The 24,516-nt window shown below is 37.8% G+C and overlaps 1 protein-coding gene across 1 annotated transcript; it reads right to left on the bottom strand.

The window, feature by feature from the left end:
* Nucleotides 1-10,833: 10,833 nt before the first annotated feature.
* On the bottom strand, nt 10,834-13,170 carry LOC145102673 (sec14 cytosolic factor-like). The gene is made up of 6 exons (XM_079040129.1): nt 12,591-13,170; nt 11,824-12,085; nt 11,706-11,742; nt 11,518-11,623; nt 11,210-11,320; nt 10,834-11,113 (listed from the first exon to the last, which is right to left on the bottom strand). The coding sequence occupies exons 1-6, from the start codon at nt 12,747-12,749 to the stop codon at nt 10,997-10,999; spliced, it is 792 nt and encodes a 263-aa protein (XP_078896255.1). The 5' UTR covers nt 12,750-13,170; the 3' UTR covers nt 10,834-10,996.
* Between the last annotated feature and the right edge of the window lie 11,346 nt (nt 13,171-24,516).

Here is a 24,516-nt window from a genome sequence, read left to right on the forward strand (position 1 = left end):
CAGATCTGGGTGCTGGCCTCCCCTTCGGTCCTCTCGACCGGATACTAGGGACTATTTCACCCCTCTACTACTACCACATAACATGTAACACATAATCGTATTCTATCTAGCATGACTGGGTATGACTACCTCCTTTGGCCCTATCGACCGGAAATCTTGGGGACTGTCTCCCCTATTGCTACTAGCATATATCATCATATCATACTAGCACATTGATGTGTGTGAAACAAACTATTTTTAATCCTACTAACTTAAATACGAAGACAAACACACGAAAGGCAGTGTACTTATCGATTAGCAGTATAGTTCAAGCAAGTAGGGTATCGAACACAGGGAACGGTAAACAATTAAAATAAATGCTAATATTATTTAAATAAAACAATTAATAAAAGAGGGGGTTTCTCTAGTGTTTCAAGACTAGAAACTTAAATAATCAATTTAACACTCAAACAAAGATAATTAACAACTAATAAGAACAAGAAAGGACAACTAGATTCAATAATAAAAGAGACTTTTGTTCATATTCGATTCACTTATTCCTATGGTTGATTTCGTGGCAAGTGCAATGGATCAATATGTCAATGATTACCGATTCATAATGTGATTGGATTCATGTTCATTATTACCAATCCTTTAGTAGACAAGTTAATTCAAACAATGGTCAGTTGATTAAACTAACAAGTTTCCTAGTGTTTAGTTCGTATCAAGTAAGACTTGTAATAATAGCTAATCAAATTTGTTCAATTCAATCAACTCATATATGGTTGTTCATCATACATGCTCACACATTGATTTACATATTTCCTAGTTAACCCTAGTTTCATATTCATTATTCCTAGGCATACAATCTTGTGTTCACAAAACTATATGATTCAAGTAATCAAGAAGATGTTCATGCAACTCAATAACTTTACTCATTAACAGAAAATATTTATCATCAATACATGAGGATCTTTAACAAGCTTAACAAGATGAATAACCAAATTAATATTAATCCAACCACTCAATCAAACCATGTTCATAAGATCATCTCATCCAAACAGAAGTAAAAAAGCTTTTAGCTCATATCTAAAGCAAGTAATAACCTAAAATCAAAATCTAATGATTCAAACATGGTTCAAAATAAAGATTAAGAAAAGAATAATGATTATTTTCCTTTGATTCTCTTCGAAATTGTTTCTTATGTTGAATTCTCGAAATCTAAAGCTTCAAGAACCCTTCTGATCTTCAAAAGTCGCAGCTAGCCTCCAGCCAAAAGTTAGGGTTCGAATGAGAAGTGTTTCTATATATAAATTCTGAAAACAAGGCCAACTCAATGAGTTTTCACCACAAACTCGTCGAGTTTTTTCGATAATCCGCGTATACAGCGTGTACGGCAAGACATCTTCGAATCTGGAACATTCTAACCAACTCATCCAGTTTGTGCTAAAAACTCGTCGAGTTTCTTTTGGAATCAACATTTTCTCAAAACACGAAAGTTGTCCAAAATTGTGTCTAGTTTTCATAACATTTTGAATCTTGTCAATCGGAGTTACGGTTCATGAGATATGGCCAAAACACTGACGAGGGGTCAAGCTGTCCAGCAACATCCTTCTTTCTTCAAAATCCAAGATCCAAGCTTCCAATCACTCAATCCTCTTCCTTTTTCACCCGAGCATGTCTTTTGTTGCTGAAATTGAAATATTAAGCTAATTAAGTACCTTTTGTTCATTAAATGAGATAAAATCAACATAAAGTATTAAGATAATGCATAGATTTTATAACTAGATATGCCCATATCACACATAACATATTAGGTAGTAGCAAACCTAGATGAATATCATGAAGACAAGCATCTAACATACGACTCCTACTGGTGGGCTGACATTGGTGCCTTAGACCCACTTCTACTGGAAGGTAACTCACCTCGTAAGGCTGACTACTGAAAAGCTTATCGGCAGATGTCTGACTGTTGCTCTGGTGATCCTCCGGCTATAAATCCATAAAACACTTAATCAGACACTGATAACTATTCTTAGGGTAAAATGACTATTTTACCCCTGACCAAGTCAAAGTCAAATTCAACTTTCAGTTGACCTGACTCGCCGAGTTGGGCCGCCAACTCGTCGAGTCCCTATCCTTTCATCTGACTTTCTTCACGCTTCTACTCGTCGAGTTTAGCAACGAATCGACGAGTCCTCCTTCTAAAATAACCTCGAATGAACCTTTATCTGACTCGCCGAGTTGTATGAACAACTCGTCGAGTTCAACCCCATCCTATGAGCACGTTCTGACCTTGACTCACCGAGTTGTATGAACAACTCGTCGAGTTCATCTTCAATGGGTGGGAAATCGCCTTGGACTCGCCGAGTCTGCTCATGTACTCGTCGAGTCCAATGAACTTCAGGTCTATGACTAAATTCAGTACGTTGGGCCACTCCCTTGGACCCTCTAAAACCCTTCTAACACTCAACTGGGTCCCTTCGACCCTCAACAGATTTGGGGACATCAAGCCTTGGACTCGCCAAGTCCCAAGAACGACTCACCGAGTCGGGGTCGTCCAACACTCATTTCTCGATTACTGGTGTACAAGACTTGACCAAATGATAGATCTAGGCTCCTAAGATCGATCTAGCACATAAAATTACGAACTTTACGTACATGCATGGGACTATGAGCTAAAAAGGCCCAAAAAGAAGCTCTTAAGTTGCATGGGGCTTTCCATGGGTGCAAAGGCAGTCCCTTTCTGCCTTCTAACTCCTTAAGGAGCCTGGATCTGAAGCCTCAACCCCCAACCATGCTTGCAATCGTGGTTGGTCACCAAGAATGGCTTATAAAAGCCCTAAATCTCCCCAAAAAGGGATCTAATGCAAGAAGGAGCAAGGTGTCGACTTTATACCTTCCAAGGACTGTAGATGATGCACAAGCTTGACTCTTTCTGGTCTCCTCTTGATTCCCCAAGCTTTTCCTTACTTCTTGCCACCACAAACCACTAAGAACCACCAAAAAACCCTTAGATCTTTCACAACTCATTTAGGGTTCGAAATGGAGTGTTCTAGGAGCATAAGGGGCGATTGAGGCTGTATAAGGTCATTTAAATAGGGTGCAAACCCTCAGATTAGGGTTTTACCCAGCCAGAGCCTACTCGTCGAGTCTTGCCGCCGACTTGACGAGTCCGCCACTTAACCTCCGGGTCCAAACCGCTACTACTCGACGAGTTGGACCATCAACTCGCCGAGTCTCAGTCCAAAATGAGAAAAATACTTGAATGAAATACTCCCCCACTTAATATAGACTTCGTCCTCGAAGTCTGCTTCTCGCTTCTGGAAAAGCTCTGGGTAATGCTCCATCATCTCATCCACTGGCTCCCACGTCCACTCTGAGCCCTTTCGGTGCTGCCATTGCACCTTCACCAGCTCGACCCTCTTGTTCCTCAAATCCTTCAACTTCCGATCGAGGATCGCCACAGGTCGCTCGATGTAGTTTAGGCTGTCGTCAACCTGAATATCCTCTAGGGGCACCACTGCCGAGTCGTCCACCAGGCACTTCCGCAGCTGGGAAACGTGGAAAGTGTTGTGGATCTGACTGAGTTCGGCTGGTAGATCCAGCCTGTACGCCACCTTGCCCACCTGGGCTATAACCCTGAAAGGTCCAATGTACCTGGGGCCCAACTTGCCCCACTTCCTGAATCGGATGACGCATTTCCAAGGCGACACCTTCAGGAGAACCATATCCCCAACCTGGAACTCCATGTCTGAACGGCGCTTGTCGGCATAGCTTTTCTGCCGACTCTGTGCAGTCTGGAGCCTGCTCCTGACGTGCTGAATCTTCTCTGTCGTCTTCAGCACCACTTCGGTTCTCCCCATGACCCTCTGGCCAACCTCACCCCAACATTTCGGGGTCCTGCACTTCCTCCCGTATAACATCTCAATGGGAGGACGATCGATACTCACGTGGTAGCTGTTGTTGTAGGAGAATTCAGCCAATGGGAGGTAAGGGTCCTAGCTACCACCGAAGTCTAGTACACATGCCCGCAACATATCCTCCAGAGTCTGGATGGTCCGCTCACTCTGACCATCCTTCTACGGGTGAAATGCAGTGCTAAAATGGAGACAAGTACCCAACTCGTCGTGGAATTTCTTCCAGAACCTAGAAGTAAACCGCGCATCCCTGTCAGAAATCACTGACACTGGCACCCCGTGTCGCGCCACCACCTTTCGGATGTAGATATCGGCTAGCTTCTCAGCCGATAAACTCTCCTGGATTGGTATAAAATGGGCGCTCTTGGTCAACCGATCCACAATGACCCATATGGAATCCACTCCCCGCGCGGTCCTGGGAAGTTTGATGATGAAGTTCATGGTGATATCTTCTCATTTCCACATGGGAATATCTAACGGCTGCATCTTTCCGTGTAGCCTCTAATGTTTGGCCTTGACCTTCCTGTAGGTCAAGCACCGCTCCACATACCATGCTACGTCCTGCTTCATGTAGGGCCACCAATAGTCAAAACGAAGATCCCTATACATCTTCGTCACCTCGGGATGGATAGAAAACCTGGATTTGTGCGCCTCCTCCATCAATGTCTGACGCACGCCTCCATGATAGGGGACCCATACCCTACGGTGGAGGGTCAACAACCCTCGGCTGTCAAAGTCGAAGGAGGAAACCTGACCCACAATACGCTCGCTCTTCCGGTGTTCCTCCTTCATAGCCTCCTGTTGGGCCTCTCGGATTCGCTCCAACAACGGAGTCACCACGGTCATCCGCATGCAGACATCTCTGATCAGCACTGCCTTGCGGCTAAGCGCATCGGCCACCACATTGGCCTTCCTCGGGTGGTAAGGATCTCACAATCATAATCCTTCACCACATTGGCCTTCCTCTGGTCTATGAGATACCTCAGGCTCTTGTGGTCCGTGTAAATGGTACAACGAACCCCATAGAGGTATTGACGCCAAATCTTGAGGGCAAAAACAACCGCCCCCAGCTCCAAATCATGCGTCCTGTAGTTCGCCTCGTGAGGCTTCAGCTGCCTCGAAGCGTAAGCAATGACATGCCCTCTCTGCATCAAAACTGTGCCCAAGCCTAAGATTGACGCATCGCGGTACACAACAAAATCCTCCATGCCCTCTGGCATGGCTAAGATTGGTGCCTCGCACAATCTCTGTCTCAATGTCTCAAATGCAGACTGCTGCTCAGGCCCCCAGCGAAAGACTACGACCTTCTTCGTCAGTCGTGTCAAGGGTACGACTATCTTGGAGAAATCTTGGATGAATCTTCGATAATAGTCGGCTAATCCCACGAAACTCCGAATCTCAGAATGGAGACTTCGGAACCTCTCATCTCATCACGGCCTCTACCTTGGCTGGGTCGACCAGAATACTGTCCCGGTTGATAAGATGCCCAAGAAACTGCACCTCGCGCAACCAGAACTCACACTTGGAGAACTTGGCGTACAAGCTCTCCCTCCGCAGGGTCTCCAAAACCTCTCGCAGATGCTCCTCGTGCTCCTTCTGCGTCTTGGAGTAAACCAAGATATCGTCGATGAATATTATCACGGACCGATCCAGCATTGGTCTACATACGCGGTTTATGAGATCCATGAACGCGGCAGGAGCATTGGTGAGCCCAAAAGGCATCACCACGAACTCATAGTGACCATAATGCGTCCAAAAGGCAGTCTTTGGTACATCTTCCTCTCTGACCCTCATTTGATGATACCCCGAACGCAAATTCATCTTGGAGAACCAAGATGCTCCCTGTAACTGGTCAAGAGGTCATCAATCCTCGGAAGTGGGTAACGATTCTTCACTGTTACCTTATTCAGCTCCCGGTAATCTATACACATCCGATGCGACCCGTCCTTCTTTTTCACAAATAGAATCGGGGCTCCCCAGGGTGAACTGCTCGGTCTGATGAATCCCATGTCTAACAGCTCCTGCAGCTGTGTAGACAACTCCTGCATCTCAGGAGGAGCCAACTGATACGGTGCCTTGGCTATCGGAGCCGCACCAGGGACTAGGTTGATCCTGAACTCCACCTGCCTCTCCAGAGGTATCCCAGGCAACTCCTTGGGGAATACATCCGCAAACTCTCGTACCATGGGCACATCGCCCACCGTCACTTTACCCTCCTCCCGGGTATCCGCAACATAGGCGACAAATCCTGCGCAACCCTGCTAAAGGTAGCGCCTCGTTCTCGCTGTTGAACATAAAGTTGGTCTGCGTTGTGGCCTCTCGCCCCAAATCACCAGCTCTCCCCCACCTGGGGTCCTGATCCGAACCAACTGTTGCGCACAGTTAATCACTGCCCCGTTGGGGCTTAGCCAATCCAGACAAATAATAACCTTGTTCCCCCTCAACGGTATGGGAACCAAATCCACTATATAGCGCTCTTCGAACAACCTCAAAACGCAACCCCGGAAGACCTCTGATGCTCGCACAGACCGGTTGTCCACAATCTCGAACTCTAGAGGACGAGATTGACTTGAAGGATAGCACCTTGTCCTTTTCCTCTTGAGGTATCTTCTCTACGTCCACCAAGAGTTGGTTATACTCTTTTTGAGATTTGATCGTTTTGTTAATTCAAGAGTGAACAAACGGACCCAATGTTACTGCTTCCCAGATTAGATATCCATTATCTTCAGATCCAATGACGTAGTCTTCAAATTGATGCGCCCATACTTCATAATCTTGAGTATAGAGAATGGGAACTCTCGTATTGGATCCTATACTGTTGGAGATATTGATTGGATTAACTTGAGAATCATCATGAGACATGATGAATAATTTCGTCTTTTAATCTGCTTGAATCAGACTTGTAAAGATAAGACTAGGGTTTTATCGAACACTAAATACACCGTCGACAGGAAGAAGACAACTTCTATATATTCGATAAAAGCGGAAACCCTAACGGATTCTTCAAACAGAAGAGATGCGTATATATTACATAGTCTCCTACTCTGATACCAATGGATGAGACTATTGCGCTATTAGATCGACAGATTCAAGACAGATAAACAGGAATGAAGTAATCAAAGAACACAAGAATGGATCAAATGATGTCGAATGATTAATATCTCACACCTCAGAAGAGCTCGATGAAGAATTTCGATTGTAGAGGTGTGTTTAGGGTTACAATACAAAAGCTATTAATTAGAACTCCACTTTAATGCTATACATGCATGCATAATATATAGACTAACCCTAAGCTTAAACCACGGTTGGACAGGCCCAAACCGGGTAATCAAAATATAACATTATGCCCATATGACGCAACACTCTAAACCCAACACTAATATATATTAATAAGTTGTTTTACAAAAACTTTCATATTTATTATCAGAGTTTACAACTTTTGATGTTACAAATAACTACCAACTACCATAATAAAAGAGAAAGGATTCTACAACCCATTAACTTAATTCGGTACGCGATTTTATGAGCATCTAATAAGTCATGAACATTCTAAACATTATTATATGGGATACTAACGTAGACATAGTACCTTTGGTTAGAATTAAATCTGGCACTGCCCTCCTACAAGTTTTTGAATCTGGCTCTAGCCTCCTATTATAATAATCTTGCTAATCATACCAACTCTAAACATGGGAATTCATAATAGTAGCACAAATCTAGTTTAATATTTTTAGCACATAACTAGCTTCAAATAATATATTTCACACATCTGGGGAGTTCATACCCCTAGCTAGCATAAATTCACCTCCTTATAAACCACCGAAGAATAAATCTTTCTAAGGCTACTATCTTATTAGGCAAGTCAAAGTGCGATCTATACGAGAAGTACCATCTTGACAGTTGTTGCCACTTCCCCTTATGGGGCCTATATTTGATTCATTTTATGGACTTGTGACCATAACCTATCATGAGGCTCATATAATATCCATGTCCATTTCTTAGCACTCGCTTGTGGGGTAGAAAGTATCGTTAATCGCATAGAATTCATTTTATGTCTTTCCACACAGCTTTTTTATAAACCTTCTAACCTCTATTCACATATAGGCTTAGGCCAATATCTTCGCATAAATCTCTTAACACTTGTAGAGTTTAACTACGATCAAAGTACTCACCCTTGGAGTATAGTACATCATCACTCACATATAGAAAGCATATTGTGTCTTTTTATCAGAATGATCATCCATTTGACCACCAATGTTTTTGGTAATCATTTGTTACCAAACTCAACAAGTTCCATAAAAAACTTCCAAACTGCTTAACCTCGTAAACCGTCAGCTCAAATACTCATTTCTAATCATCTCCTAAATTAGGGTTTATAACCGTTGCTAACCGGACCAAGAATTCCATCAAGTAATTCAACTGTCAAACTTACCATCAATTTCATAATAACAGCCTTATTACGAACTTTACTAACCATCTAAAAGAAAAACTACCTTATCTCGTTTTATAACATATCCTCATAATCAACGTCATTATGCACTTCTTTTAGCTATGAGTTGTCGCTTGAGAATCCAAAGTTTCAGTTGGGAAAACGTATCACCGGAAAAATTCACATATTTATAGCTTGTTATGACATGCATCGTGTTAGGAAGGTGGACATGTGGCTTCCACGTGTCACACCACAAGCTTGCTTCGTATCTACTCCCATGCCATGTGTTTGCCACCCACCCATGCCTCTACGTCACATTTGTCTCTACACCATTTCCTTTTACTTCTTGATATAACGAAGTGGCAACTTTCCGATCGTTGCAATCTCTAATATCCATATATTACCTTAAAATTCGAATTTCCCACTCAAATTCACTAGAAATTCCAATATGCCCATCCTCTGTTTAACAACATCTTCTTCGATTGTCGTTTTTTATTCAAGTAAACTGAATCTCTCTTTTTTGGAAATTTAGTTATAACTTAATGTATGTAATGAATTAATTATGTACCCGATATGCCTGAATAAATTGTAGAACTTTTGCATTGTATAATGACATTATATTTATCATGAAAGACCTTTGTGTACAAGTTCTCTTAAATTAAAGGTATAACATTTTAGATTTAGCTTTTTGTGGTTTGAAAGAAGCTCTTCTACGTTGGAATATGATGAATTCCATGCCAATTTTTTTATCCTAAACTTATGAATAATTGTGGTTTTAATATGTTACACCAAATTTTATGATTTGGTGTTCTATCATTTTACTTCATTTCTATTTGATATTGTGCATATAGTATATTTATTTGTGTGTCAAATTACTATATGATATGTTGAAGATAGATTTATTTTGATAATAACTCATCAAATTTGGTCCAAAGCAGGGTACTATAATGATAAGGGATGTACAACTATTTGTTGTAGTATAACAATTATATAAACCATATAAGACCCTAAAAACACTATAGAACTATAGATAAATATTAATATCGAATTCCAGGGTGTGGGTATTCTTAAGAGAGTGTGTGTTCGTGTATGTATATGTTTTGAAGAGAGAGAGAGAGAGAGAGAGAGAGAGAGAGAGGGGGAGGGAGGGAGGGAGGGGGATTGGCGCTAGTTTTTTCATTTATTAGTTACAAAACATTTAAAATAAATGGAAAAAAAATCAATAAGGGTATAATAGTAATTTCACAAACACTTAACCCTTGGACAGATTATATAAATTGTCCTTGTGGTTGATAAAATAGACCAACTTTAGTCCTTACGGCGAATTATTAGCATGGATAGTCCTTGTGGTTTTAAAATGCTGCAAGGACGGTCCTTTTGGCTAACGGTGTTAACTTTTCCAGTTAAGTCCTTATTGAATTGACAGATTTACCATTCCTATGATAGAGACCGTTTATGTAATTTGTTCATGCCACATGGACTATTTATGTAATTTTGCCTATTAATTATTATCTTATTTATTTATTTATAATTTTATGAATTAAATTTTTTTTAAGTTTTATTCAAATATAATTTTAATTTTTTTATATTTTTTCGCTTATATTTTTGATTTTTTTTGTTCCGATAAATTTCTTAAATTTTTTGACATTTTATTCGAATAAATTTCTATATAAAAAGGGATACGAACAAAACGTCAAAAAATTTATTCGAACAAAACATACAAAAAGACATTAATAAATGTATTTCAATAAAACGTGAAAAAACTTAAGAAATTTATTTGAACAAAAGCCTCAAAAGAGCGGAAAAAAATATATAAAAAAATAAACATTATATTCGAACAAAACATCAAAAAAAAATTAATTCATAAAAATATAAATAAATAAAATAAAAAGATAATAAATAATAGATAAAATTACATAAATGGTCCATGTGGCATGAACAAATTACATAAACGGTCCCTATGACAGGAAAGGCAAATGTATCATTTTACAAAGGACTTAACATGAAAAGTTAACACTGTTAACCGAAAGGACCGTCTTTGTAATATTTTAAAACCACAAGGACCATATATGCAAACAATCTGTCAGACAGACTAAAGTTGGTTTATTTTGTAAACCACAATGACCATTTATCTAATTTTGTCTGACCCTGGTTAACTTAAGGTGTTCATCAAAAAGACCATCATGCGCATTTTAAACTTAAAAAGAACCAACACATGTTAAAAATTCTTCAAAAGTACATGTGGTATTTTCAGCCAACCACAAGGACCATTTATATAATTTTGTCTTAAAAATTGTATATTTCACCTTTTTTAAGGGGTGTTTGTGTAATTGAGAGAGGGCGGTGAGAAGAGGCTGGAACACGAAAATTTTTAGTTGGTCAACCGTAACATAACACATTATTATGTCTTTTGATATATGTTTTTGGTGTTAACTAGTCGTTTTTTACAATCTGCAAGACGTTCATGCCTTTGCATGCATAATATAAGTAATTGTCACAACACTGTAAAAGCCCAATGCAAGTCTTAGAGCCCATCTAAGATGGGCTACCAGATCTCAATTTTTCTCCATTAATGAAAGGAAGGCGTCCAGCTAAGTTACTGGTGTATTCAGGCACAATCCCCATATATATTCCAGAGTTTACAAATATAATAATAACATTAGTCACATTAACTATCTTGGATGGGAACCAATTTCAGATTGCCTCCATAAATTTCTGGAATCTGGTTTTCATCAATGTCTTTCATCAATGTTGATTTCAGCTGCTTGTTCTCAACAAATACAATCTGCAAGATTAATGTATATTCATTATTCAGTCATACTCTTGTGTCTATATAGTCATATAACAAAAAGATACTCTCAAGACATTAAAGAATTCTTACCTTTTTCTTTGTTTTTTCATCAATAAAGGGATAAACCATCTTCCATACTGTCATAAACACATAAGGGACATGTACTATAAACAGCTTCCCTAGCCTTTCTGGATAATAATCCTGTCATAAATACAACAGCTGTACATTATTGATATATAGGTAGCCATTAATGAGCGCCATTGAAAGGTTGGTGAAGGTGCATTTTTGCGTGAACATGATTAAGTCATTCATTAAGTGCCTCTTCTAGAATATAATTAACAAAAATAATAAGGAATCAAAAACTATTACTGTATTTCTCTACACACAAAGATATATACCTGCAAAATAGAGAGTGCTGCAAGATATCCACGTATATCAGTACATGTATATCCCCATCCTTGAAGATCTCCGATAACAACGAACTTTTCTTGGCCTTGAGGTATCCTAAATTCATATTAAATATATTGCGCTTAATGCTTGATGACATTTATCTTAATTAAACCCTTAATTCGATGTGAAATTATACCTGGAACATAATTTGTCTAGGCCAAATACCACAAAACCTGCAGTTTCAATTGCGATTAGTTGATGAAACTATGAAAAGATTTGATTTTGGATCATAAATATAAGTGTAATTAACATACGTTTGAACTCTTCTAGACCTCCTTTTTTATTGCAGAAATGTCTACCTCCAAATACGACTGTTATTGGGCGTCCGTTTTTATCAGATCCTTGCATGAACATCTTGTTTTGTGCTATTTCGTTTTGGACTTCTGATACACAGATAGAACCTTCTGGAGCAAATGTTTTCCTCCATTTTACGTATTTCAGAAACATGGCACATGCTTTGTCAATGTCAAGATCACGAGCACGAAGGAACCTTCTGATTGTCAGATCATCGTACTCCTGGATTGCAATCGAAGTTTTTAAAAAATCATTGATTTGTATTCAAAGTTGAAGGCTTTTGACTTTTAGTTTTCGAACTCTATTCAACTTTTGAACAGTTAGGATGAGAGTTAATGATATAGAAGTAGTCAAAGTCATGGACTTTTCTCACTGGAAAGTTGGATCATGAGTCTTGTTGTTTAGTGATATTATGGGGACTTTAACTATGCACCATGTGATGGAAGAATATATAATATTAATAATATAATAGATTACAAAGAATCTTAAAAGTTAAAATTAACTTTACCTCGGGTCTAGATTTAGTCCTGATGCCATATTGCCTACCTTGAACAGTTTCATTAGGATCTTGAGAGAGAAAGTGTGTGTGTGTGAGTGTTAGTGTGTGCGTGTGTGTATGTGTGTGTTTTTGTGTGTGTGTGTGTGTGTGTGTGAGAGAGAGAGAGAGAGAGAGAGAGAGAGAGAGAGAGAGAGAGAGAGAGAGAGAGAGAGAGAGAGAGAGAGAGACCTTGGAAGTGGGATCATGTTTTTCAAGTAAGGCTCTCATTTGAAGAATTTTCCTGGGTTCATCTTGAAAGCTTCCGTTATCGTTCTGCATAGAAACACTCTCTGTTTCTGTGTAAATTTTGCGTTCTCTTGGCTGATCCACCATTGTTGTCCCCTCCATCTGCTTCAGTTTCTCTCTCTAGACCCTAAAAGTCGACACAAATCACTCTCTCTCTCTCTCTCTCTCTAGAAGGGGGTGGGGGTCTCTCGTATCTGTATGTAGATTTGTGTGGATGTGGGGTTTTAATTGATGTTAAATGTACATCGACTTAGAATCTTGATCACCTGCGGCCTGGTGTAACATAACAGTTTACAGCAGACCCACAAAATGATAATAGCTGGCTGGGAAGTTTTTTAGTCATGCTTCGAAAATTGAAGACAAATGAAAGGGGGATATCTAAGAAAATGAAAGAAGGGGCTCTTTCAAAGGCTGCAGAATACGACTTTTCTGAAAATTAACTAATAAACCTAATGTGTTGAAATATTTACACACATTTTTTGACTTTTTCCTAGAAATATTTACTCAATCCGCCTATCTAGACTAATATTCTAGACATGGATTAATTCTAAACTTTTGTTTGTTCGCCAAAACCCTTAACAAAACGCGACATTTAAAGTCCGATATTTTCTCCCAAAACAAACTAATAAACTACGTATTGGAGAGGATGTGTGTTGCCATCAGCTATTCATTACTTGGTTGAAAGTAGGTGGCCAAAAATCAACATGTAAAATTGTTAATGGGGCCAAGAGGCGTGTATGGTTGTGCATATGAAATGCAATTAATAAAATAATTAATGATACATTTGTTGAAGTCATTGTGACCCGAAGGTATTATATTCTTATTTTTTAAACAATATTATAAAAGTTTACATCCAAAAGAGTAGAAACGTGGCATCGATTCTATATTTGTACAATCTAAAATTAGTATATCTCAAGTTGAAGATTGGACTTGTTTGTGCGTGTTTAAAGGGATAAGTCTTACCTTCTCTCGAACCCATCTTATGGACCACCATGTGGAGGGTAAGTCGTACAGGAATAACATTAGTCGTATAGGATTATGACTTCGTTATGAAATGAAAAGTAAGTTTTATTGGAATGAGGTCCGAGCAAAACAAAATTGCTTAGTCTACTATAAAATAAGAATACATATTACTTCAGAAGTTGTACTCAAATATGATTGGATAAAAGAGTTTATTGAAAAACTACGATGAGTCATACTATTCTAGGCTCACATACTTTTGTCAGTTCAAGAATATACTTAATCTAGCTAAGCAACTCTATGTCACATCAGAACACCAATCATATTCTCTAACATATTTAATATATACCTAGAGTAAGTCAATATGGAAATGACAGTATTCGTAAAATTCACATAAATTAAATTTAGTCAGACTCATTAACAAAGTTCTCATTTTAAGCTAAGTATGAGTGGTCATACTTCAACTATAAGACTTTATTATTCTATAAATGAGATTCGATTTGGATTTAGTATTTGGATATTGGAACATTAAGACAACAACTAGTATATTGTTTTGATATATTGGGATATGATCATCACATCAATACTTGTTATGTTCTGTATTAACATGTTTAATCCATGAATAATTTTATTATTCTAAAAGTTCATAGTCTGTTATAATTATAGGAGCAGTTATGAAGTAAGACTAATATGAATTGGATTGGTTTACTCTCACAATACGAAAGTAGGCAAGTGATTGTAACCAAGATTCATAAGTACTTGTTAGAGAATTGGTATTGAACTGACCCGTATCAAGATTACCTCATGGAACGTTGTTGTAAGTGATACTTGATAAAAGGTGATATCTTTGTTTTCTTAATACCTGAGATGCATAGTAGGACCTAAGTATAGGGAATGCTATATTTTGATGCAATCAAATATTGATCCTTAATCGGTCAATTATAAAGGCTATTTTCATGTGTAGTGTGAACCATGCAAAAGGATTATGTGATCAAGATGGGATGTGTGCCTCTTATGTGTTGAGAGTTAGACATCTAAGGCATCTTACCAAAGGTTGAACACCTAATGAGATTGATTATGATATGTATCTGATGTTCAACATGATGTATGTGACAAATGGATAACTGATAACTTACCTTATACACGAATTGTAGCTTTTAGCTTATGGGGAATTGGATGTTGACCACTATCTATATCAATCTATAATGAGTATTGGGCAAATTGTAGATTGAAAGATCTATATGCCCAAGAGTCATTATAAAATGATATTGTTAGATAATATATGATCCTAAAGGGTCACACTACAACTTGATACAATTAATTATTTATTAGAAATTGATTTTAATAAATATTCAATAAACTCTTATAATTAATTGGAAATTACTTATTTCATGGAAATATTAATTTTCAATGGCAAGTAACATAATTTATCATATAGTATGATTTATTAAGTCATGTACATTATTTTGGATTGGAAAGACTTTTGTCATTTAGCCATAAGCCAAAGTTTATAAAATTTAAAAGAGTTTATATAATTTATAAAGTTAGCTTCCTTTCTTTTTGTTGAAAACGGTAAGCATGGATTCCTTGTGCATGTCATGGCCTTTTGATTATTTAAAGATATCTAATTCATGACTTAAAGGGCATGGGAGACAAGTAGAGTATAGGGACATGATGTGCTTAAGTGTTATGGACTTATGGTCCAAGAATAAGCTTTATGAAGAGGCTTTCATCTTTCTTTTGTTCTTGCACTAGAACTGCATCTAGTTCTCCCTCTCTTGCTTTTCTCTCGTGCAAAGAATAACTCCAAGCTACATGCATGCATTTTCTCTCTTTAAGTGCATATGTAACATCCTAAAAATCATGACCAAAAATTTCATTTTTAAATCATTTAATAAACCATAGTTACTGAAAATCATTTATCAAACAGGAACCATAATATCTCAAAACATCAAAATTAGTATATCGATATCAAAACATATGTCAAATGTATATCATAGTAACATCCCAGGCTAAACATCATGGTGTGTGCAATGCAGTCATCCCAAGCTCTTCCCTCTGCTACCAGAAGTACTTGAAACCAAAACTAAAAATCATAAGCATGAAGCTTAGTGAGTCTCCGCAAACTACCACATATCATACACATAATCACATATACTAGGCCCCCGCCCCTTCATCGGGCCCCACCCGGCATCGGACAATGTCCGGCATCAGGCTCTGCCTGGCATCGAGCCTCGCTCGATATACATATTTGTTTCTCCCAGGCCCCGCCTATCACTGGGCCTCGCCCGCTATACACATACAACCAATATCATATAATCATGCTAGCACATAAAGAATCATATATAGTATTATATGTTCTATTCCTAAGGCTTCGCCTATCATGGGCCCCGCCCCTACTCTGCTAATGATGAGATATGGAACCCCGTCCACACTCAGCTAGTGATGAGATACGGCCCCCTGCCCACACTCATCTCCCTACCCAGCACATACAAGTATCACAAAGAAAACAAGTATAACTAATCATGCACATAGTCATCGGGTACCACCCGGCATCGAACCATAGTCCGGAATCATACATATAAACCTTCCTCGAGCCCCGCCCGACATCAGATTGTAATTCGGAAACACAAAACATAAATACGAGCCGACATTGGTGCCTTTGACCCATTCAAACAGGAGGAAACTCACATCGCAAAGCGGAATGCAGAATCTCACGATGAGGAATCTCTAACGGTTGCTCTGACGACTCCCCGAGCTGTCATTACCAAAATAACACTTAGTTAAAACCAATAATCCTTCATAGGGTAAAATGACCATTTTACCCCTGGTCTAATTTAGTCCATGCCCAAGGCCCAAAACCAAAACATGAAAGGCCCAATACTAAGTAGGCTTCTCAAGCCCATTCATGGCCCACCAATGGCCCAATTTCTAAATTGGGCCCAACCCCTCTAATGGGCATTATCCTTTTGAATCCATTCCATACTTCATAACCCTCCCAAGATCAACCTTGGTCAATGTCAAGTCAAGGTCAAATTCAACATCCAAGTCAAAGTCAAAGTCAACGCTCGGAGTTGACTCAACTCGCCGAGTTCCTATGAATCACAGAATCGTGATTTTGTGATCCAACTCTTCGAGTTCATCCTTGAACTCGTCGAGTTCTTCCTTTCAACGAAATCGGGACACTCCACTTCAACTCGTCGATTCCTTCCTTGAACTCGTCGAGTTCCTCAGTCTATTAGCCATTTCTTAACTCATTAAGCCATTATCCTTCAGATCTGAACCCTAAACTTCAGATCTCAACTCAAAACGCCTCTAGAAGAGTAAAGTTCCCAACTTTACCCATTAATACCTTTTTCTAAATGGAATAAGTCCAAACCCCAACCCAAAAGGCCAAAGTCTTGATCCCAACATCACCAAAACTACAATATGGACTATGAGATCATAGATCTGGACTCTAGGGACTAAATGATCATGTAAAGTTCTATCTTTTTCATCATGTATGGCCATAAGAAGCTCCAAAGGCCAAAATGGTGGCTTAGAAGTTGCATGGGACTTCCATGGCCATAAAGTTGGCACCTTTATGCCATGAAAGTCCTTCAAGACTCTAGATCTGAAGTGTTTTCCATTTGGAACGTCCAACTCTCAAGAACCATATCTTTTGGACCAAAACAAGCAAAAGATGCTAAGAAATAGATCTAATCAGCCATTAGTCAAGTTTGAGACTTGATTACCAGAAAGTGATGAAAATGGAGTGAGGTTTCTAGATCTAGCAACTCTTCCGTGTTCCTTCAAACTTTCCTTCCTTCCAAGACTTCAAACACCCACAAGAACACTCCAAAATGGCTCACAATAGCATTAGGGTTTCGAGATCTAGGGTTAGGATAGTGGAGGCTAGAAATGAGGCCAAAACCTAAAGCATAACGTGTTTAAATAGGGTGTAAAATCTCGGATCTAGGGTTTCCCAAACCTCGTCCAACTCATCGAGTTGATTCTCAAAAACACGTGCCTAAGATTTCCAACACGTCGAGTTCTCCCTCTTGGACTTGACAAGCTGGCCTTATATATTCTAATTTATTTTTCCTTCTTTGGCCTTCTAGATTCCGGGTGTTACAACATATTTTGGTTATGAACTTACACTACTAGAAAACAACTCTTTAATGACACGCGAACAACGACACGCACTGATTTATAATACGCAAATTTTGTGTGTCCTAAAAGTAATATCAGTTTTCAAAATTTTGAAGGATAGAGGACACGCATTTGTGAGTGCCCTAACCTAAAATTAGTGTACGACAAAAATATTACAGACATAAGGGAACCTAAATTAAATGGGTGTCGTGTAGAGATTTCGTTTTATAATTTTTTTTTAATACATGCTCCCTCGTTAATAGCTAAGGGGCTAGCAGGAGACAAAATCCTGAAATTTTTTGAATACCCGCTCATTCTCTCCTCTCCACTAGCCGACGACCTTAATTTTCTCCCTATATTCTCTCTGCAAACCCTAGCAGTCACCAACACCATAAACATGGTTTTATGTTGGCTTCGTTAGGTGTTGTAGGTTTCCCCTCTACGTCCACCGCTGTCTGCCTTAACTACGAAGGAGGTTATCATTTTCCATTTTCTCTCATCACTTCCTTTTCTCTCCTCTTCTTTACCATTGTTTTCTCTCTTCTTCTTTACCCAAAACAATCTATATAAATTTTGTCCTAATATTATAAAAGAACGAAAAAAAAGGAAAAATAAACATCCTCTTTTACTTCGTCGATTTTGACTCTTTGATCTACTGCATATGAACAATTGAAGCACCGGTAACCGCTTATCTAAAAAACTAAAAACCCCAAATCTCTTTGCTTCTCTTGTTCGAAGCTTGTACAACCGCATCGATCCATGGTGGAATCCGATAAGGCCAACTCTAGGTACACTCAATACGATTCTCCTGTTTTTGTAGATTTTAGCTAGCATATGTATTTCTCTTTCTTAACTTTTAGCTATTTGCAACTCTTTTTAGGGTTTTTTATCTTATCAATACATTGTGTCCGCTCCAGTGCTATTACCATTGCTTTCTGTCAATAAAATCATAATCTGATCAAGGAAGTCTATGTAATTCCATCTATTTCTTTGAAACTATTCATGTGCAAGCGGAATAGTTTTATCTTTATTAAACCCATTGTTAACCGTTCTTCGTGTGTATATGATTAGGACCATGAATTTTGTTTCATACAATCTACATGATTTGATGTCTTTACCAAAAGAGTCATTTGTGACTACGTTTAGTTGTTAATTCTATAGATGAATCTATTCCATTTTTTTCCTAATGTGTAAAAATGAAAACTAGTTTACCTTTTGCCGAAGCTTGTTAGTGTTATTTAATATCTTTTTTGCTCACTGATACTTTGTTGATGAAATAAGATTTTCAAGTGATGCCTATAATTTGGTGTTTGTAGCTTTTAGATGTATTTCTTTTTCTTACTCTAAAAGTCTAAATCAAGATGTATCATTTTGTCAATTTCCTTTTCAGATGTCTAGACTGCGGCTATGTATCAACTTCTATATTATGGCTTCTAGGTAAAAACCATCTTTATAATTTCTATGGATTTCATTCAAAAGCAATGACTTTTTTAATGGAATAATTTCATTTTTGTAGCAGTATTTGTGTATGTCTTTATGATATCTTGATGAGAGAAGAGTTGTCAGAAGGATAGTTTAATGTGTTGATCGCTCACTATGATCTTATAAAGAGAGACAAAGCATTTTTGAAAAAAAAATCATTGGTTTTACATGGTTGTTGATGAAGAACATCGGTTAAAGAATGTTGAATTTGTTCTTGCAAAGACTCTTATCTCCAGGTATGGTGCAAATTTAGAAAAAGCACGATGAACTTTTTCCTTTTTCCCGATTTAGCCCCTCAATATTTCTTAATATGATTAAATCACTATACTTTTTTGACTTATTCAAACGTAGTTAAATTTTATTTATTTTATTGATTAAACCCATTTTAATAACACAAATAAAGTCCAAGGGTTTAATCACTAAGAAAATGTTGAGGGCTTTAATCAATTACTTGGTAAAAGTATGTTATTTTCTTATGCATTTTCCTTAACTTTATTGTGTTTGTTATTGTAATTTATTAACTTAGTTTTATAATTATGAACCATCCCAAAAATATGACCCAAAACTTTCGTTTTTAAATCATTATTAAATCATAAACCATCCAAAGTCATGAGAAAAATCATAAATCATGTATCATAAAACATCATAGTATCTGTCTCAATCAAAATCTCATAATAAAACATCAGAGCAAACTCCCAGGTTGGGGCTGTGGTGTGTGCCATGCGATCATCCTGAGCTATTCCCTTTGCTACCGGAAGTACCTGAAACCAAAACTGAAACTGCAAGCGCGAAGCTTAGTGAGCTCCCCCAAACTACCATATACCATACACATAACATATCACACATAAATCAACTATGGGACACCGCCCAACTACATCGGGACAAACCCGACATCGGCTTACCCAGTATCGGACTCCTGTTCGGCATCGGGCATCGGGCTCACCCCGACATCGGGCTTACCCCGGCTTCAAGCTTACCCCGGCACATACACAACATAACACAATAATCACATAATTTGCATCAGGTTTGCCCCGGCATTGGGCCGAAGCCTGGATCATATAAGATGTAGCATATAAACTAGAATACATCAGGATTACCCTGACATCGGACTGAAGCCCGGAACACATAACACATAACACACAACATGCATGAATCACAGAGACATCAAGCATACATAACTATGTCTCGGGATCGCCCCGGCATCGGACCGAAGTCCGGAAACATATGAACTTCATCGGGCTAACCCCGGCATCGGGCTTACCCCATCATACTATAACTACTTAAACGGGTCGGCATTGGTTCCTTAGACTTGTTCCTACTGTAGGAAAACTCACCTCGTAAAGTTGTTTGTGAAATCTCGCGGTGAGGAATATCCGATAACTGCCTCGGCGTCCCTCCAGCTATCAAAACACAATAAAACATAGTCAATATCTAAAACTCCTTCCTAGGGTAAAATGACCATTTTACCCCTATACAAATTCAACACTCTGGTCAAAGTCAAGTCAAGGTCAACCCCGGTCAACCCAACTCGTCGAGTCATCTCCCTACTCGACGAGTCCCTGAAATGCTCAAACTCGTGGTCCACTAAGTCAACTTGTCGAGCCCTTCTACTGACTCGTCGAGTTCTTTCTGAATAATAATCGGTACATCTCGAATCTACTCGTCGAGGCCTTTAGCTCCCGAGTCCTAATCTTGTCCAACTCACTGAGTCATCCCCCCCCCCCAGCTCCATGGTTTCACTCACAACCAGAAAAGGTTTGGGGGACTCGACCCGACTCGCCGAGTCCTAAGAACAACTCAGCGAGTTCCTTGCATGCTAAAAACCATACAGTCAATTCTAAATGAGTCCAATGCTTCTAACTTATAGATTCGGGCTCCTTAGGCTAGCATAACATGTAAAGTTGCTAACGTTACGTGTATGCATGAAGTTATAAGACCAAAACACTCATTACAAGCTAGAAATGGAGATCTAAGTCATTACATAGACTATGGTTGCATAAAGGTGGTAAATTTGAGCTTCTAGAGCTTAATAGATCCCAGATCTGAAGCCTCTACATCCCTAAGAGTTCAAGTCTCAAAATTTCCTTGGAAATGGCCCCAAAACTCACAACATTCAAGCTAGGAGAGAGATCTAATTGAATAACAGCCAAGGTATAAGCTTTATACCTTTATGAAGACATAAATAAGTCCTTAGCTCTGGATCTCCAACCTTCCTTCTGCAACTCCAAGCTTTTGCTTCCTTCTTCAAGCTTAAGATCACAAAATGCAAGAACTAGCTCGATAGTTCACAAAAACTAAGTAGGGTTTTGAGAATGGTCTGTGGAGGTGATAGGGGCTAGGTGGGAGACCTATAATATTGCTTAAATAGGGTGGAAACCCTAAGGATTGGGGTTGCCTCCTGATGGACCTACTCGCCGAGTCCATACTTCGACTTGTCGAGTAGACCACTTAAACCCCGCGAACAAGTTGGCATCTACTCTACGAGTTAGTGCTACCAACTCGTCGAGTAGCTCTTATAAAATGAACATTTTAATTAAATAAATACATACTAGGAACGGGGTGTTGCAAATTAGCTTAACAATTATAATAGTTCTATTAGCGTTCACATGTAAAAGATTAGCATATCTGACACATTGCTCCAGATATGAAAAAGCAAAACAAGATGGGACATTTGGAATTAATTTTGATAAATTAGAAACAAGATTAATGTTAAATTATTTAAAATTTTTATATAATAATGACATAAGTATTTAATTTTTCGGTAAGTAGGTACAAGAGATCCAGATCTAGCCCAAGCATTGAACCGGACAAAACATCCCTTAATTTTCACTGAAATTAATTCGTTTGTTTTGAAAATTTTGTTGTTAAAAATGTAACACTTTTTCATCCTTATTTTTAACTTGTTAGTGATAATAATTTAACACTGACAATTTTTTAATCTTAAAATTAACTTTTTTGCTTTCTTTTGATTTAGTCGTATACATTTTAATAAATAACACAATATTTTAATTAATGATAAAAAAAAGTACATGTAAAAAAGGGTAGAAGTATAGAAAATCACAACATACATTCACAACTTTATTGATTAAATCTCTCAACTTTTTTCTGTAGTGATTCTTAAAATTAACTTTTTTGCTTTATTTTGATTTAGTCATATACATTTTAATAAATAACACAATATTTTGGATGCTTAATCCAATTTGGAAGAATACAAAACATTCCAATCATTAGATGGAAAGAAAAATCATGTGTTGAAATCTTATTTCAATCCTATCAATAAAAGTTCCATTATAGATCTAGAATCTTCCTTAAGTTCCACAGAGAATTCACTCACACATTCTGGCTCAACACGGGTAGAATATCTAGGGTATGACACTAGTGATTGAAAAGTTGTTGTAGTAGCTTTAAAGGTATATTTAATTTGTCAGTTTTGATTCTCAAAATTATAGATTATTAAGCATCAATGATTTAGCATTAAGGTGATAATAGAATCTAACCAAACAAACCCTAAGATTTGTGAAACATCTAGTCAATATAAAATTTATCTAAATGCAATTCTTTCTCTAACTGTACTAATTTTGAGGTATACAGGTGGAGCAAAACCATCTTCCTTGAAAGGTTTCTTTGCAAATGCAGATATTATGGACAAAGAAAGTGTCATAGTTGATATTGACCCCATGGATATGTCTGAAACCAAAAATAGTTGGAAGTTTGTTGTCTTAAATCAAATAAGTGTGAATAGAAATTTATACTTTAATATCATTTTTGGAGACAAAAAAAGTTGGCTAGGGTATCTTAAACATCAAGGTTAGACCATACAATATTGCTCTGATGTCACACCCTCAAACCGGAACGGCAGAAACATTCGGGGGTAGATGACGTCATGTATAGTATCACAACAATTCAATAATAGTAATCCAAGCAACAACAACCATTGTATTAATAGTATGATGTTTACATTGTTTTCGAATCATAAACAACTGACTCCAAAAGTAAATAACAAGTAAAGACTTGAAGCTACTATGCTCCGTCTTCTTGAACCCTGGGTGTGTACCTGTCTACTAGTGCTCTGAGAATACAAGTAGGTTTTGAAAGAGTAGCAGCATTAAGCTGGTGAGTTCATAAGCGTTTTGTTTTAGAAAACTGTTCTGTGTTCTTTCGAAAAGTGTGTTGTGTTTCTCCAAAAAAAACATTATATTTCTTATGTAATGAATGTTAAGTAAAAACAAATGATTCTTACTAGTTCCTCCTGCGTATATACTTAGTGTATAAAATCATATACAATCTAGATCGGACAAACAATCGATTGTGTGGTTCTGCCTCAAGCCCACAACCAAACAAGGAACATGAAATGAGGTGGAGTCACACATCCCACTACAAGTCAGATCTTCAAGTATATAACCGTGAATTATTCACTAGATACTTACAGATTTAACTGTATTGGTCCTTTGATATCTATTGATATTGTTCCTCAAGAAAATTCAATATTTTCTTATGAAAAGATTGATTAAACTCATTCCTTCTATAACTACTTAGTTCATACTAGTTATGTATAAACCAATATCGAACATACAGTTAATTGTGTGGATATGCCCTAAACCCACAACCAAACAAGGAACATGGAATGAGGCGGAAACCACACATTCCACAGCCTATCGGATATTCTTCATACGTAACTCGGCTGTATAGACTAAGTATTTATAGAATTGATAATGAATATTCGTTAATTGAATAATAATCCATTGTTTGTAAAGTACTGATGTTTATCCTGGAAAATCCTATATTTTCCCTAAGTATAAGTTATTGAGTTATCTGTTCCAAATCGAAGAGTACAAGTATCTACCATACTTATATTGTTTAAGCATTGTTCTGTTTGAAAACCCTGGCTACCACCGGTAATGTATAGTAGTTTTGTTACATAAATAAAACCAGTTGTAAACGTATTGTTCTATATACTGAAAATGTTATTAATACCCTCCGTTGATCACTTACTACATACGAGTTATAGAAATCAAGATCGAACAGACAGTCGATTGGGTGATTCTGCCCTAAACCCACAACCAAACAAGGAACAGGGAATGAGGCGGAAGCCATACATCCCACTGTATTTCGAAGATTAATTTCGTATCACCCTGATATATATACTAAGTAATCTCCTAGTTATTAACCCTGATGACTGATTGTTAAGTACATTATTACGTGAACGAGTTGTTGTTTCCCCAGTGAGTTCTTATAACCATACTATGAACGATAAACATTACGACGTACTTCGGACGTCGTGAACTGAATGACGTTT

The sequence above is a fragment of the Lactuca serriola genome, chromosome 4 (assembly GCF_051521515.1).
Source record: "Lactuca serriola cultivar US96UC23 chromosome 4, Lser_US96UC23_V15, whole genome shotgun sequence".
NCBI classification, from domain to species: Eukaryota; Viridiplantae; Streptophyta; class Magnoliopsida; order Asterales; family Asteraceae; genus Lactuca; species Lactuca serriola.